General features: G+C 51.8%; 1 protein-coding gene across 8 annotated transcripts in view; it reads left to right on the forward strand.

Moving 5' to 3' along the window:
- ttll7 (tubulin tyrosine ligase-like family, member 7) overlaps positions 1–13,909 on the forward strand; it is a 307,243-nt gene that overhangs the window by 247,788 nt on the left and 45,546 nt on the right. For all 8 annotated transcript variants that reach the window (XM_043698632.1, XM_043698631.1, XM_043698627.1 and 5 more), the window contains one exon: positions 2,348–2,428. In XM_043698632.1, coding sequence (XP_043554567.1) covers positions 2,348–2,428 — 81 coding nt within the window. The remainder of the gene's footprint in view (positions 1–2,347; positions 2,429–13,909) is intronic.

The raw sequence follows: 13,909 nt of genomic DNA on the forward strand, positions 1-13,909 counted from the left end.
GGGCCCCAGCTATTTCCTCTCTTGCCTCCCTCAGCAACCTGGGATAGATCCCATCCGGTCCTAGGGGTTTGTCCACCTTAATAACCTCTAGCCTACCCAACACATCTTCCCTACTTGTGCCAACGTGATCCAGACTAATCAAACTTCTATCTCTAATCTCAACATTCATCATGTTCCTCTCCTCAGTGAACACTGATGCAAAGTAATCATTCAGAATCTCACCCATTCTCTCAGGTTTGACACACAGCCTTCCTTCATTATCCTTTCATGGACCAATCCTTTCCCTAGTTACCAGCTTGCTTCTTATATAAGAATAAAATGCTTTGGGATTTTCCTTAGTTCTGCTTCCTAAAGCGATTTCATGGCCCCTTTTAGCCTGCTCTGTTCCTCGTTTAAGACTTGTCCTACTCTTCTGATTTTCCTCCAGGGCCCGTTCTGTTCTTAGCTGCCTAGACCTTATGTAAGCTTCCCTTTTCCTCTTGGCTAGTCGTACAATTTCTCCTGTCATCCACAGTTCACGAATCTTGCCCTTCCTATCCTTTGCCTTTAACGGACATGCCTATCCCGCATTACCGTTAACCTATCTTTGAAAGCCTCCCACATCTCAAACGTGGACTTCCCTTCAAATAGCTGTGTCCAATCCACATTTCCCAGCTCCTGCCTAATTTTGATATAATTGACCCTGGCCCTGTTTAGTATTCTTTCCTTTGGACCACTCTCATCTTTATCTACGAGTATTCTAAAACTTGCAGAATTGTGGTCACTGTCCCCAAAGAAATCTCCCACCGCAACTTCTATCACCTGTCCTGGCTCGTTCCCCAGTACCAGGTCTAATATGGTGCCTTCCCTCATCGGACTATTGACATATTGACATACTGCTCTAGAATGTCCCAAGAAGCTTCAAGGGAAACAAAATTTCTAAGTAGTTGTGCCCACCATTTCACTTTTTAGTTACTTATGGGAAGTGGCATCACTGTATGGGCCACTATTTATCCACCTAGCTAGAACACCCTGCACACTATTTATTGCTCGTCCCTAGTTGCCCCTTGAGAAGGTGATGGTGAGCTGCCTTCTTTAACTGCTGCAGTCCACCTACTGTAAGTAGATCCACAATGCCCTTAGGGAACAACTTCCAGGATTTGGAATCAATGACACTGAAGGAATGGTGATATGTTTCCAAATGGTGAGGGGCTTGGAGGGGAACTTCCAAGGGGTGGTGTTCCCATGCATCTGCTGTTCTTGTCCTTCTAGATATAAGTGGGCGTAAGTTTGGAAAGTGCTGCCAAAGGAGCTTTGGTGAGTTTCTGCAGTGTATCTTATAGACAGTAAACACTGCTGCTACTGAGCATCGGTGGTGGAGGGAGTGGATGCTTGTGGATGTGGTGCCAATCAAACGGGCTGCTTGTTCTGGACAGTGTTGAGCTTCTCGATTGTTCTTGGAGCTGCACCCACCCAGGTAACTGGGGAATATTCCATCACACACCTGACTTGTGCCTTGTTGATGGTTTGGGGAGTCAGGAGGTGAGTTACTTGCCTCAGTATTTCCTAGCCTCTGACCTATTCATGTAGCCACAATATTTATAAGGTGAGTCCAGTTCTGTTCAAGGTTAACCCTCAGAATGTTGCCAGTGGGAAATACAGTGATGGTAATGCCATTGAATGCCAAAGGGTATTAATTAGATTCTACGGAAGGGTCACTGCAACAGGAACATTAACTCTGATTTCACTCCTCAGATATTGCGCCTTTCCGGCAGTTTCTGTTTTTGCTTCTAATTTCCAGCCTCCGGAGTTCTTTCAGTGTTTAATGGTTGGATTCTCCCTTGTTGTAGATGGCCAATGCCTGGCACTTTGTGGTGTGGATGTTACTTACCACTTGTCAGCATAAGCCTGAACATTGTCCAGATCATGCTGCATTTGGACACGGACTGCGTCAGTATCTGAGGAGCAGCGTATGGTGCTGAACCTTCGTGCTGCACTAGAGAGTCAGCCTGGACTTTGTGCTCAACTCTCTAGAGTGAACTTTCAACCCATAATCATTAGACAAGATGGCTACCAATTGAGCATCAAGGCATTTGATTTTATCATTTGAATTCTGCATCAAAGAAACCAGTCCTAGTGCACATATTGTTCTCTAAGACTTAATCAACAACTCAGCAATGATAAAGTTCTTTTTCAATTTAACTTAACAATTCAAGGTAATAACTTTTTCAGTTGGTTATTTGGAGAAGCTAATCCTACTTCTCAGATACCGGTAGATGATTGACTCTAATTTGCCAAGTACTTGCCTGAGATATTTTCCTGTGTGACCTTTAATGATGTTCACACACTCTTCCAATTCTGTTCACAGATACTAGACAACTGGAAGTATCATAAACCAAAGGTAGCTTCTTATTGGCTGGTCAAACTGGACTCTACAAAACAACGTAAGGTAAGTGACTATAGATTGCAGAGAACTATGTGTTCATAGAGCCATACAGATTTAGAGCACAGAGAAAGGTCCTTTGGCCCATCCAATCCATGCTGGTCAGAAACAGGCACTTCACTATTCTGAGAAAAAGTGAAGTCTGCAGATACTGGAGGTCAGAGTCGAAAGTATGGTGCTGGAAAAGCACAACAGCTCAGGCGACATCCGAGGAGCAAGAGAATTGATGTTTCGGGCATAAGCCTCAGGGGTGGTGAGATAAATGGGAGGGGCGTGGGCTGTGGCCAATTTCAAAAGCTCCTGAGTTGCTATCATTGCCTTTGAAGCTCAATAGTTTTAGTGCCTATTTAATAAGGTGGTAAGGCAAACAAATGAAAATCAACTTTACTATCATCACTATTTTGACCACGGGGCGGTGGGGTTGATTGGTGCGGGTGTCTCCGGGACCTCATTATTCTAATCCCAATTTCCAGCACTTGACCCATAGCTTTGTATGTCTTGGCATTATAAGTGCATATCTAAATACTTATGGAATAGAATCATAGATTATAGAGTACAGAAGAAGGCCATTGGACCCATCATGTTTATACTGGTTTCTGAAAGAGTTACCCAGCTAGTCTGTTTCTCCCTTATCTCTGTAGCTCTCTAAATTCCTCATTTTCAAATATCTATCCAGCTCTTATTTGAAGCCTCCGATGGAATCTGTCTCCTCCACTCTCCCAGGCAGCACATTCCAAATCCTAACAACTCTCTGAGTAAAGAAGTTCCTCCTCATCTCACTCCTAGCTCTCTTGCTGATAATCTGGAAAGTGTGATCCCTAGTTACTGACGTACCAATCAGTGGAAACAGAATGTCCTTGTTTACTCTGTCAAAATTGTTCATAATTTTCAACACCTCAACAAGTTCACCACTTGAGTTTCTCTGCTCCAAGGAGAATAAGCTCAATTTTTTTTCTTGTATCTAAAATCCTTCTTTCCTTGTATCATTCTAGTAAACTTCCTTTGTACTCTCTCCAGGGCTTTAACATCCTTCTTTAAATAAGGCGCCCAGAACTGAACACAATACTCCAATACTTCTTAAATGTTATGAGGATTTCTGCCTCTACCAATCATGTAGAGTGCCTAATTCCCACCATGTCTGGGAGAAAAAGCTGTTCCTCATATCCCATCGGAACCTGTTGCTGCTTACCTTGGTCATTGATGAATCCAAAATGTGGAAATGTTCCTTCCTACCTACCCTATGTATGCCCCTCATAAGTTTACGCACTTTGATTGTGGCCCTCTCAGTCTGCCCGGCTCCAAGGAGAGTAACCCCAGTCTTTCCAAACTCTTTTCATAATTAAAAGTCTCCAGCTCAGGCAACATCCTGGTAAATTCCCTCAGCACCCTCTCCTGTGAGATCATATCTCTTCTCATTTAATGTGAAGTGCAGAGGAGGCTTGCGAGAATGATCCCGGGAGGAAAGCGCTTGTCGTATGAGGAGCAGTTGAGGGATCTGGGTCTGTACTCAATAGAGTTTAGAAGGATGAATCAATGGAACTTAGAGAATACTGAGGGGATAGAGTGGGCATGGAGAAGATGTTTAACGTGATATGCAAACAAAGCAAGGGATATGTAAGATTAAGCTTTTTCATACAATGAGTATTTAGAATATAGAATGCACTGCCTTGAAATATGGTGGAGGCAGGTTTAATTGAAGAATTCAAGAGCATATTCAATGGTTATTTGGATAGAAATTGCAGGAATATGGGAAAAGGCAGGAGATTGGCAGTCAATAACAGAAATGGAGGCATGATGGGACAAAGACGCTGCTTCAGTGCTGTGATAATTCTGTGATTCATTTGTATTATGGTTGTGAAATGTTAACATACATCTTAGCATCCAGATTTCAAAGGACTCCAATTTTGTTCGCAGCTCTTTAATTATTGTGCAGGTTTCTGAGGCAGGCAGAAAAGGGGATAGAATGTAGCATGAGTGAACGGAAATAAATTTGTTGGGTCTTTTTGGATTCTGCAGAAAATGCTATTGTTAGTGCTGCCCAGGGCTTTTTTTGATGCTCCTGCCTCCAAAGTTTACCCAGTAGGTAAATCCAGTACCCTGAATAGTTGTTGTTTGAAAAGATTGAATAATTATGGAATCCTTACAGTGTGGAAGCAAGCCATTCAGCTCATAGAGTCCTCAATGATCCGCTGAAGAGCATCCTACCCAGACTCACTCCATTTCTGTAATCCTGCATTTCCTATGGCTAACCCAAATAGCCTGCACGTCCCTGAACACTGTAGGTAATTTAGCATGGCCAATCTACCTCACTTGCACATCTTTGGACTGTGGGAGGAAACCAGAGCACCTGGAGAAACATACAGGGGGAATGTGCAAACTCCACACAGATATTCACCCGAGGCTGGAATCGAACCTGGGCTGCTGGGGTAGCGCTGTTAACCTCTGAGCCACTGAGCCGCGATATCATGGAGACAGCATGCTGCCTTGTTGCACTCTTCACTTGAAAACTGTCTGATTGTCCCTCTTCCAGGCTATTGGTCACTATTTGTTCCTAATTTAAGATGATAATCAAAGTTTGTGAGAAGATTTGTAGCTCGGGTGCTCGTTGCTGTGGTTCTGTTCGCCGAGCTGGAAGTTTTTGTTGCAAACGTTTCGTCCCCTGTCTAGGTGACATCCTCAGTGCTTGGGAGCCTCCTGTGAAGCGCTTCTGTGGTGTTTCCTCCAGCATTTATAGTGGCCTGTCCCTGCCACTTCCGGTTGTCAGTTTCAGCTGTCCGCTGTAGTGGCCGGTATATTGGGTCCAGGTCGATGTGTTTGTTGATGGAGTTTGTGGATGAGTGCCAAGCTTCTAGGAATTCCCTGGCTGTTCTTTGTTTCGCTTGCCCTATAATGGTAGTGTTGTCCCAGTCAAATTCATGTTGCTTGTCGTCTGCGTGTGTGGCTACTAATGATAGCTGGTTGTGTCATTTCATGGCTAGTTGATGTTCATGTATGCGGATTGTTAGCTGTCTTCCTGTTTGTCCTATATAGTGTTTTTTGCGAATACCTTGTATAGGTGTTCCTCTTCCTCTTTTTGCAGTTCTGGTGTGCTGCAGTGTGTTGTGGCCCTTTTGAATAGTGTCCTGATGCAGCTTCGTTTGTGTGTGTTGGGGTGGTTGCTTTCATAGTTCAGGACTTGGTCTGTGTGTGTGGCTTTCCTGTGTACCTTGGTGGTGAATTCTCCATTTGGTGTTCTCTGGACCATCACGTCTAGGAATGGGAGTTGGTTATCCTTTTCTTCTTCTCTCGTGAATCGGATTCCTGTGAGTGTGGCGTTGATTAAGATGATAATCTCATATCTTTACTCTCAATGTCACACTCCAGTAGCGTGTCTATTGACATTTGATAATAATGCAATCTACTCCAGTACAATGTTTGTTTCTCAGACTCTGACCTTTCAAGATGGTCTTATTAGTGGAGCCACGTGCACACATTCATGCAGATCACAATCACTTTGCTTCAAAATCTCAGTTGCATTTTGTCTATTTTCTTCATGGATTATGGGCATCGCTGGCTGGGGCAGTATTTATTGCCTGAGACCAATTGCCCAGGAGAAGGTGGGGGTGAGCTGTCTTCTAGTTGTGCTGCAGTTCATTGGCGTAGGGAGACCCGCAATGCTGAAAGGGAGGGCATTCCAGAATTTTGACCCCGGAACACTGAAGGAACAGAGATATATTTCCAGGTCAGGATGGTGAATTGCTCAGAGAGGAGTTAGTGGTGTTCCCACATATTTGCTGCCTTTGTCCTTCAATAGGGTAAAGGTTGCAGGTTTGGAAGGCTCTATTGAAAGGAGGAGAAAGTGAGGACGGCAGATGCTGGAGATCAGAGCTGAAAATGTGTTGCTGGAAACGCGCAGCAGGTCAGGCAGCATCCAAGGAGCAGGAGAATCGACGTTTCGGGCATTCCTGAAGAAGGGCTCATGCCCGAAACGTCGATTCTCCTGCGCTTTTCCAGCAACACATTTTCAGCTCTATTGAAAGGAGCTTTGGTGAGTTGCTGAGATATTTCTCATAGATGGTACAATGTGCTGCCACTATGTTGTTGGTGACATGGGTGAATGTTGAAAGTGACGTATGGGATGCTAACAAAATGGGTTACTTTGTCTTGGATAAGATTGAGGTACTTGAGTATTGTTGTAACTGCACCCGTATAGGCGACTAGGGAGTATTCCAACACACTCCTGATTTTTCATTCCTGATGAAGGGCTTAGGTCCAAAACATCGATTCTCCTGCTCCGCGGATGCTGCCTGACCTGCTGTGCTTTTCCAGCACCACACTCTCGACTCTGATCTCGACTCTTTGTGGGCGGCACGGTGGGCACAGTGGTTAGCACTGCTGCCTCGCAGCGCCAGAGACCTGGGTTCAATTCCTGCCTCAGGCGACTGACTGTGTGGAGTTTGCACATCCTCCCCGTGTCTGCGTGGGTTTCCTCCGGGTGCTCCGGTTTCCTCCCACAATCCAAAGATGTGCAGGTCAGGTGAATTGGCCTTGCTAAATTGCCCGTAGTGTTAGGTAAGGGGCAAATGTCGGGGTAAGGGTGGGTTGCGCTTCGGCGGGTCGGTGTGGACTTGTTGGGCCGAAGGGCCTGTTTCCACACTGTAATGTAATCTAATCTAATCTAATCTAATCTCCAGCATCTGCAGTCCTCACTTTCTCCTATACTCCTGATTTGTGCCTTGTAGATGGTGGGCAGGCTTTAGGGAGTCAGGGGGTGAGTGCTGCAGGATTCTTAACATCTGACCTGCTCTTGTAGCCACAATACTTAAGTGGCCAGTCCAGTTCAGTTTGGAGTTAATGGTAACACCCAGGATGTTGATATTGAGAGATTCAATGATGGTAACTCCATCTAATAACATAGCATGAATGTTAGACATGAAAATACAAATTGCTGGAGAAACTCAGCAGCTCTGGCAGTATCTGTGGTGGATAAGCAGAGTTAATGCTTTGAGTCCAGTGATCTTCCTGCAGAACTGACATTAGCGAGGAAAGGGCTGTATATTTGCTGAAGACAGTGATTGCAGGGTGGAAAATGAGTGAGCAGATAGGTGAAGATGGAGCCCAGAGAGAGAGAGAGAGAGAGAAAGAAAGTTAGGTCGATAAAGGGATAAAAATTGATAATATGGACTGTAAGTAGGTGCAAGTCGGTAAGCTGTACGGAAACAGCACAGCCAGTCAGGCAGCATCTGAGGAGAGTCAACATTTCGAGCATAAGCTCTTCATCAGTATGCTGCCTGAGCTGCTGTGCTTTTTCAGCACCCACATTCTTCGAATCTGATCTCCAGCATCTGCAGTTCTCACTTTCTTCAGGTTGTACTGAAAGCCCATGTCCGCTCATCTGGGGTTTGGGTGAGGGTAAAAACATGGAATGAGGGGTCTCGGCTCGATGCTGGATCCTGTAGGATACCCAAGCAGAAGCTGAGATGCTGTTCTTCCAGCTTGCTCTGAGCTTCACTGGCACACTGCAGCAAGCCTGAGGCAGATGTTAGCCAGAGAGCACAGTGGTGTCTAATTCATAGTCAGAGAATTTATACAGTGTGGATGCAGGTCATTAGCCCAGTGAGACCACACTGCTACTCCAAAGAGCATCCTACCTAGACACACATTCTACCCTATCCCTGTAACTCTACATTTTCCATGGCTAATCCACCGAGCAAGCACATTCCTGGATACTAAGGTCAATTGAGCATGGCAAAAGATGGTAGTACTTGGAACACTGTTCTACAAGTGGCAGTGGATGCTTTATCAGTTGCTACATTGCTGATTACTGAGAAGGCACTGTGTCACACCTAGAGGACGCTGTGTCACACCTAGAGGATGCTGTGTCACACCTAGAGGACGCTGTGTCACACTGAGAGGGCGCTGTGTCACACTGAGAGGGCGCTGTGTCACACCGAGAGAGCGCTGTGTCACACCTAGAGGACGCTGTGTCACACCTAGAGGACGCTGTGTCACACCGAGAGAGCGCTGTGTCACACCTAGAGGACGCTGTGTCACACCTAGAGGACGCTGTGTCACACTGAGAGGGCGCTGTGTCACACTGAGAGGGCGCTGTGTCACACCGAGAGAGGGTGCTGTGTTACACCGAGAGGACGCTGTGTCACACCGAGAGGGAGCTGTGTCACACCGAGAGGACGCTGTGTCACACCAAGAGGACGCTGTGTCACACCGAGAAGGCGCTGTGTCACACCGAGAGGACGCTGTGTCACACCGAGAGGGAGCTGTGTCACACCGAGAGAGGGTGCTGTGTTACACCGAGAGGGTGCTGTGTCACACCGAGACGGAGCTGCGTCACACCGAGACGGAGCTGCGTCACACCGAGAAAGGGTGCTGTATCACACCGAGAGGGCGCTGTGTCACACCGAGAGGGCGCTGTGTCACACCTAGAGAGCGCTGTGTCACACCTAGTGAGCGCTGTGTCAGACCGAGAGGGCGCTGTGTCACACCGAGAGAGAGCTGTGTCACACCGAGAGAGAGCTGTGTCACACCGAGAGGGCGCTGTGTCACACCGATGGAGGGCGCTGTGTCACACTGAGAGGGTGCTGTGTCACACTGAGAGGGTGCTGTGTCACACCGAGAGGGAGCTGTGTCACACCGAGAGGGTGCTGTGTCACACCGAGATAGGGTGCGGTGTTACACCGAGAGGGCGCTGTGTCACACCGAGAAGGCGCTGTGTGACACCGAGAGGGCGCTGTGTGACACCGAGAGGGCGCTGGGTCACACCGAGAGGGCGCCATGTGACACCGAGAGGGCGCTGGGTCACACCGAGAGGGCGCCATGTGACACCGAGAGGGCGCTGTGTCACACCTAGAGGGCGCTGTGTCACACTGAGAGAGTGTGCTGTGTCACACCGACCGGGCGCTGTGTCACACTGAGAGAGTGCGCTGTGTCACACCAAGCGGGCGCTGTGTCACACCGAGAGGGCGCTGTGTCAGACCGAGAGGGCGCTGTGTCACACTGAGAGAGTGCGCTGTGTCACACCAAGCGGGCGCTGTGTCACACCTAGAGAGCGCTGTGTCACACCTAGTGAGCGCTGTGTCACACCGAGAGAGCGCTGTGTCACACCTAGAGAGCGCTGTGTCACACCTAGAGAGTGCTGTGTCACACCGAGAGGGAGCTGTGTGACACCTAGAGGGCGCTGTGTCACACCGAAAGGGCGCTGTGTCACACCGAGAGAGCGCTGTGTCACACCGAGAGGGCGCTGTGTCACACCGAGAGAGCGCTGTGTCACACCTAGAGAGTGCTGTGTCACACCGAGATGGTTCTGTGTCACACTGAGAGGGTGCTGTGTCACACCGAGAGGGCGCTGTGTCACACCGATGGAGGGCGCTGTGTCACACTGAGAGGGCGCTGTGTCACACCGAGAGGGAGCTGTGTGACACCTAGAGTGCGCTGTGTCACACCGAGAGGGCGCTGTGTGACACCGAGAGGGAGCTGTGTGACACCGAGAGGACGTGTGTCACACCGAGAGGGAGCTGTGTGACACCGAGAGGATGTGTGTCACACCGAGAGGATGCGTGTCACACCGAGAGTGGGAGCCGTGTCACACCGAGAGGGCGCTGTGTCACACCGAGAGGGCGCTGTGTCACACTGAGAGGAGTGTGTCACACCGAGAGTGGGAGCCGTGTCACACCGAGAGGGCGCTGTGTCACACCGAGAGGACGCTGTGTCACACCGAGAGGGCGCTGTGTCACACTGAGAGAGGGCACTGTATCACACCGAGACGGCGCTGTGTCTCACCTAGAGGGTGCTGTGTCACACCGAGAGGGCGCTGTGTCACACTGAGACGGTGCTGTGTCACACCGAGAGGACACTGGGTCACACCTAGAGGGTGCTGGGTCACACAGAGAGGGTGCTGTGTCACATCGAGAGGGCGCCGTGTCACACCTAGAGGGAGCTGTGTCACACCGAGAGGATGCGTGTCACACTGAGAGAGGGCGCTGTGTTACACCGAGAGGGAGCTGTGTCACACCGAGAGGGTGCTGTGTCACACTGAGAGGGCACTGTGTGACACCTAGAGGGCGCTGTGTTACACCGAGAGGACGCGTGTCACACCGAGAGTGGGAGCCGTGTCACACCGAGAGGGCGCTGTGTCACACCGAGAGAGGTTGCTGTGTCACACTGAGAGGGCGCTGTGTCACACCGATGGAGGGCGCTGTGTCACACTGAGAGGGCGCTGTGTCACACCGAGAGGGTGCTGTGTCACACCGAGAGAGGGCGCTGTGTTACACCGAGAGGGAGCTGCGTCACACGGAGAGAGGGTGCTGTGTCACACCGAGAGAGCGTGCTGTGTGACACCGAGAAGGCACTGTGTGACACCGAGAGGGCGCTGTGTCACACCGCGAAGGCACCATGTGACACCGAGAGGGCGCTGTATCACACAGAGAGAGGGCGCTGTGTGACACCGAGAGGGCGCTGTGTCACACCGAGACGGCGCTGTGTGACACCGAGAGGGCGCTGTGTCACACCGAGAGAGGGCGCTGTGTGACACCGAGAGAGCGCTGTGTCACACCGAGAGGGCTCTGTGTCACACTGAGAGGACGCGTGTCACATTGAGAGAGGGCGCTGTGTCATACCTAGAGGTGGCTGTGTCACACCGAGGGGGTGCTGTGTCACACCAAGAGTGGGAGCCGTGTCACACCGAGAGGGCGCTGTGTCACACCGAGAGAGGGCGCTGTGCCACACCGAGAGGGCGCTGTGTCACACCTAGAGAGCGCTGTGTCACACCGAGAGAACGTGTGTCACACTGAGGGAGGGCGCTGTGTCACGCCGAGAGAGGGCGTGGTGTCACACCGAGAGGACGCGTGTCATACCGAGAGTGGGAGCCGTGTCACACGAGAGAGCGCTGTGTCATACCGAGAGGGCGCTGTGTCACACCTAGAGAGCGCTGTGTCACACCGAGAGGACGCGTGTCACACTGAGGGAGGGCGCTGTGTCACGCCGAGAGAGGGCGCGGTGTCACACTGAGAGGGCGCTGTGTCACACTGAGAGGACGCGTGTCACACTAAGAGAGGACGCTGTGTCATACCTAGAGGTGGCTGTGTCACACCGAGAGTGCGCTGTGTCACTCCTAGAGGGCGCTGTGTCACACCGAGAGGGCGCTGTGTCACACCGAGAGGGTGCTGTGTCACTCCTAGAGGGTGCTGTGTCACACTGAGAGGAGGCGTGTCACACCGAGTGGGAGCCGTGTCACACCGAGAGGGCGCTGTGTCACACCGAGAGGGTGCTGTGTCACACTGAGAGAGGGCGCTGTGTCACACCGAGAGTGCGCTGTGTCACACCTAGAGGGCGCTGTGTCACACCAAGAGGGCGCTGTGTCACTCCTAGAGGGCGCTGTGTCACACCAAGAGGGCGCTGTGTCATACCGAGAGGACGCGTGTCACACCGAGAGGGCATTGTGTCACACCGAGAGGGTGCTGTGTCATACTGAGAGGGCGCTGTGTCATACCAAGAGGGCGCTGTGTCACACCGAGAGAGGGTGCTGTGTCACACCGAGAGGCCGCTGTGTCACACCGAGAGGGAGCTGTGTCACTCCTAGAGGGCGCTGTGTCACACCGAGAGGGAGCTATGTCACTCCTAGAGGGCGCCGTGTCACACCGAGAGGACACTGTGTCACACCTAGAGGGCGCTGTGTCATACCGAGAGAGGGCGCTGTGTCACACCGAGAGGGCGCTGTGTCACACCGAGAGGGCGCTGTGTCACACCGAGAGAGGGCGCTGTGTCACACCTAGAGGGCGCTGTGTGACACCTAGAGGGTGCTGTGTCACACCGAGAGGGCGCTGGGTGACACCTAGAGGACGCTGTGTCACACCTAGAGTGCGCTGTGTCACACCGAGAGGGCGCTGTGTCACACCGAGAGAGGGCGCTGTGTCACACCGAGAGAGGGCGCTGTGTCACACCTAGAGGGCGCTGTGTCATACCGAGAGGGCGCTGTGTCACACCGAGAGAGGGCGCTGTGTCACACCGAGAGGGCGCTGTGTGACACCTAGAGGGCGCTGAGTCACACCGAGAGGGCGCTGTGTCACACTGAGAGGGTGCTGTGTCACACCGAGAGGGTGCTGTGTCACACCGAGAGGACGCGTGTCACACCGAGATGGCGCAGTGTCACACCGAGAGGACGCTGTGTCACACTGAGAGAGGGCGCTGTGTCTCACCGAGAGGGCGCTGTGTCTCACCTAGAGGGTGCTGTGTGACACCTAGAGGGTGCTGTGTCACACCGAGAGGGCGCTGTGTGACACCGAGATCGCGCGTGTCACACCGAGAGAGGGCGCTGTGTCACACCGAGAGAGGGTGCTGTGACACACCGAGAGAGGGCGCTGTGTCACACCGAGAGAGGGCGCTGTGTCACACCGAGAGGGCGCTGTGTGACACCGAGAGGGTGCTGTGTCACACCGAGAGGGTGCTGTGTCACACCGAGAGGACGCGTGTCACACCGAGAGGGCGCAGTGTCACACCGAGAGGACGCTGTGTCACACTGAGAGAGGGCGCTGTGTCTCACCGAGAGGGCGCTGTGTCTCACCTAGAGGGTGCTGTGTGACACCTAGAGGGTGCTGTGTCACACCGAGAGGGCGCTGTGTGACACCGAGATCACGCGTGTCACACCGAGAGAGGGCGCTGTGTCACACCGAGAGAGGGTGCTGTGTCACACTGAGAGAGGGCGCTGTGTCACACCGAGAGGGCGCTGTGTGACACCGAGAGAGGGCGCTGTGTCACACCGAGAGGGCGCTGTGTGACACCTAGAGGGTGCTGTGTCACACCGAGATGGCGCTGTGTGACACCGAGATCACGCGTGTCACACCGAGAGAGGGCGCTGTGTCACACCGAGAGGGTGCTGTGTGACACCTAGAGGGTGCTGTGTCACACCTAGAGGGTGCTGTGTCATACCGAGAGGGCACTGTGTCACACCTAGAGGGGGCAGTGTCACACCTAGAGGGCGCTGTGTCACACCGAGAGGGCGTTGTGTCACACCGAGAGGACGCGTGTCACACCGAGAGGGAGCTGTGTCACACCTAAGGGCGCTGTGTCACACCGAGAGGAGGCTGTGTCACACCTAGAAGGCACTGTGTCACACTGAGAGGGCGCTGTGTCACACCGAGAGGGCGCTGTGTCACACCTAGAGGGTGCATGTGTCACACCGAGAGGACGCGTGTCACACCGAGAGAGGGCGCTGTGTGACACCGAGAGGGCGCTGTGTGACACCGAGAGGACGCTGTGTGACACCGAGAGTGTTCGGTGTCACACCGAGAGGGAGCTGTGTCACTCCTAGAGAGCGCTGTGTCACACCGAGAGGGCGCTGTGTCACTCCTAGAGAGCGCTGTGTCACACCGAGAGGACGCTGTGTCACACCGAGAGGACGCGTGTCACACTGAGAGCGGGTGTTGTGTGACACCGAGAGGACGCGTGTCACACTGAGAGAGGGTACTGTGTGACGCCGAGAGGGCGCTGTGTGAC

The sequence above is a fragment of the Chiloscyllium plagiosum genome, chromosome 11, assembly GCF_004010195.1.
Source record: "Chiloscyllium plagiosum isolate BGI_BamShark_2017 chromosome 11, ASM401019v2, whole genome shotgun sequence".
Classification (NCBI taxonomy): Eukaryota; Metazoa; Chordata; class Chondrichthyes; order Orectolobiformes; family Hemiscylliidae; genus Chiloscyllium; species Chiloscyllium plagiosum.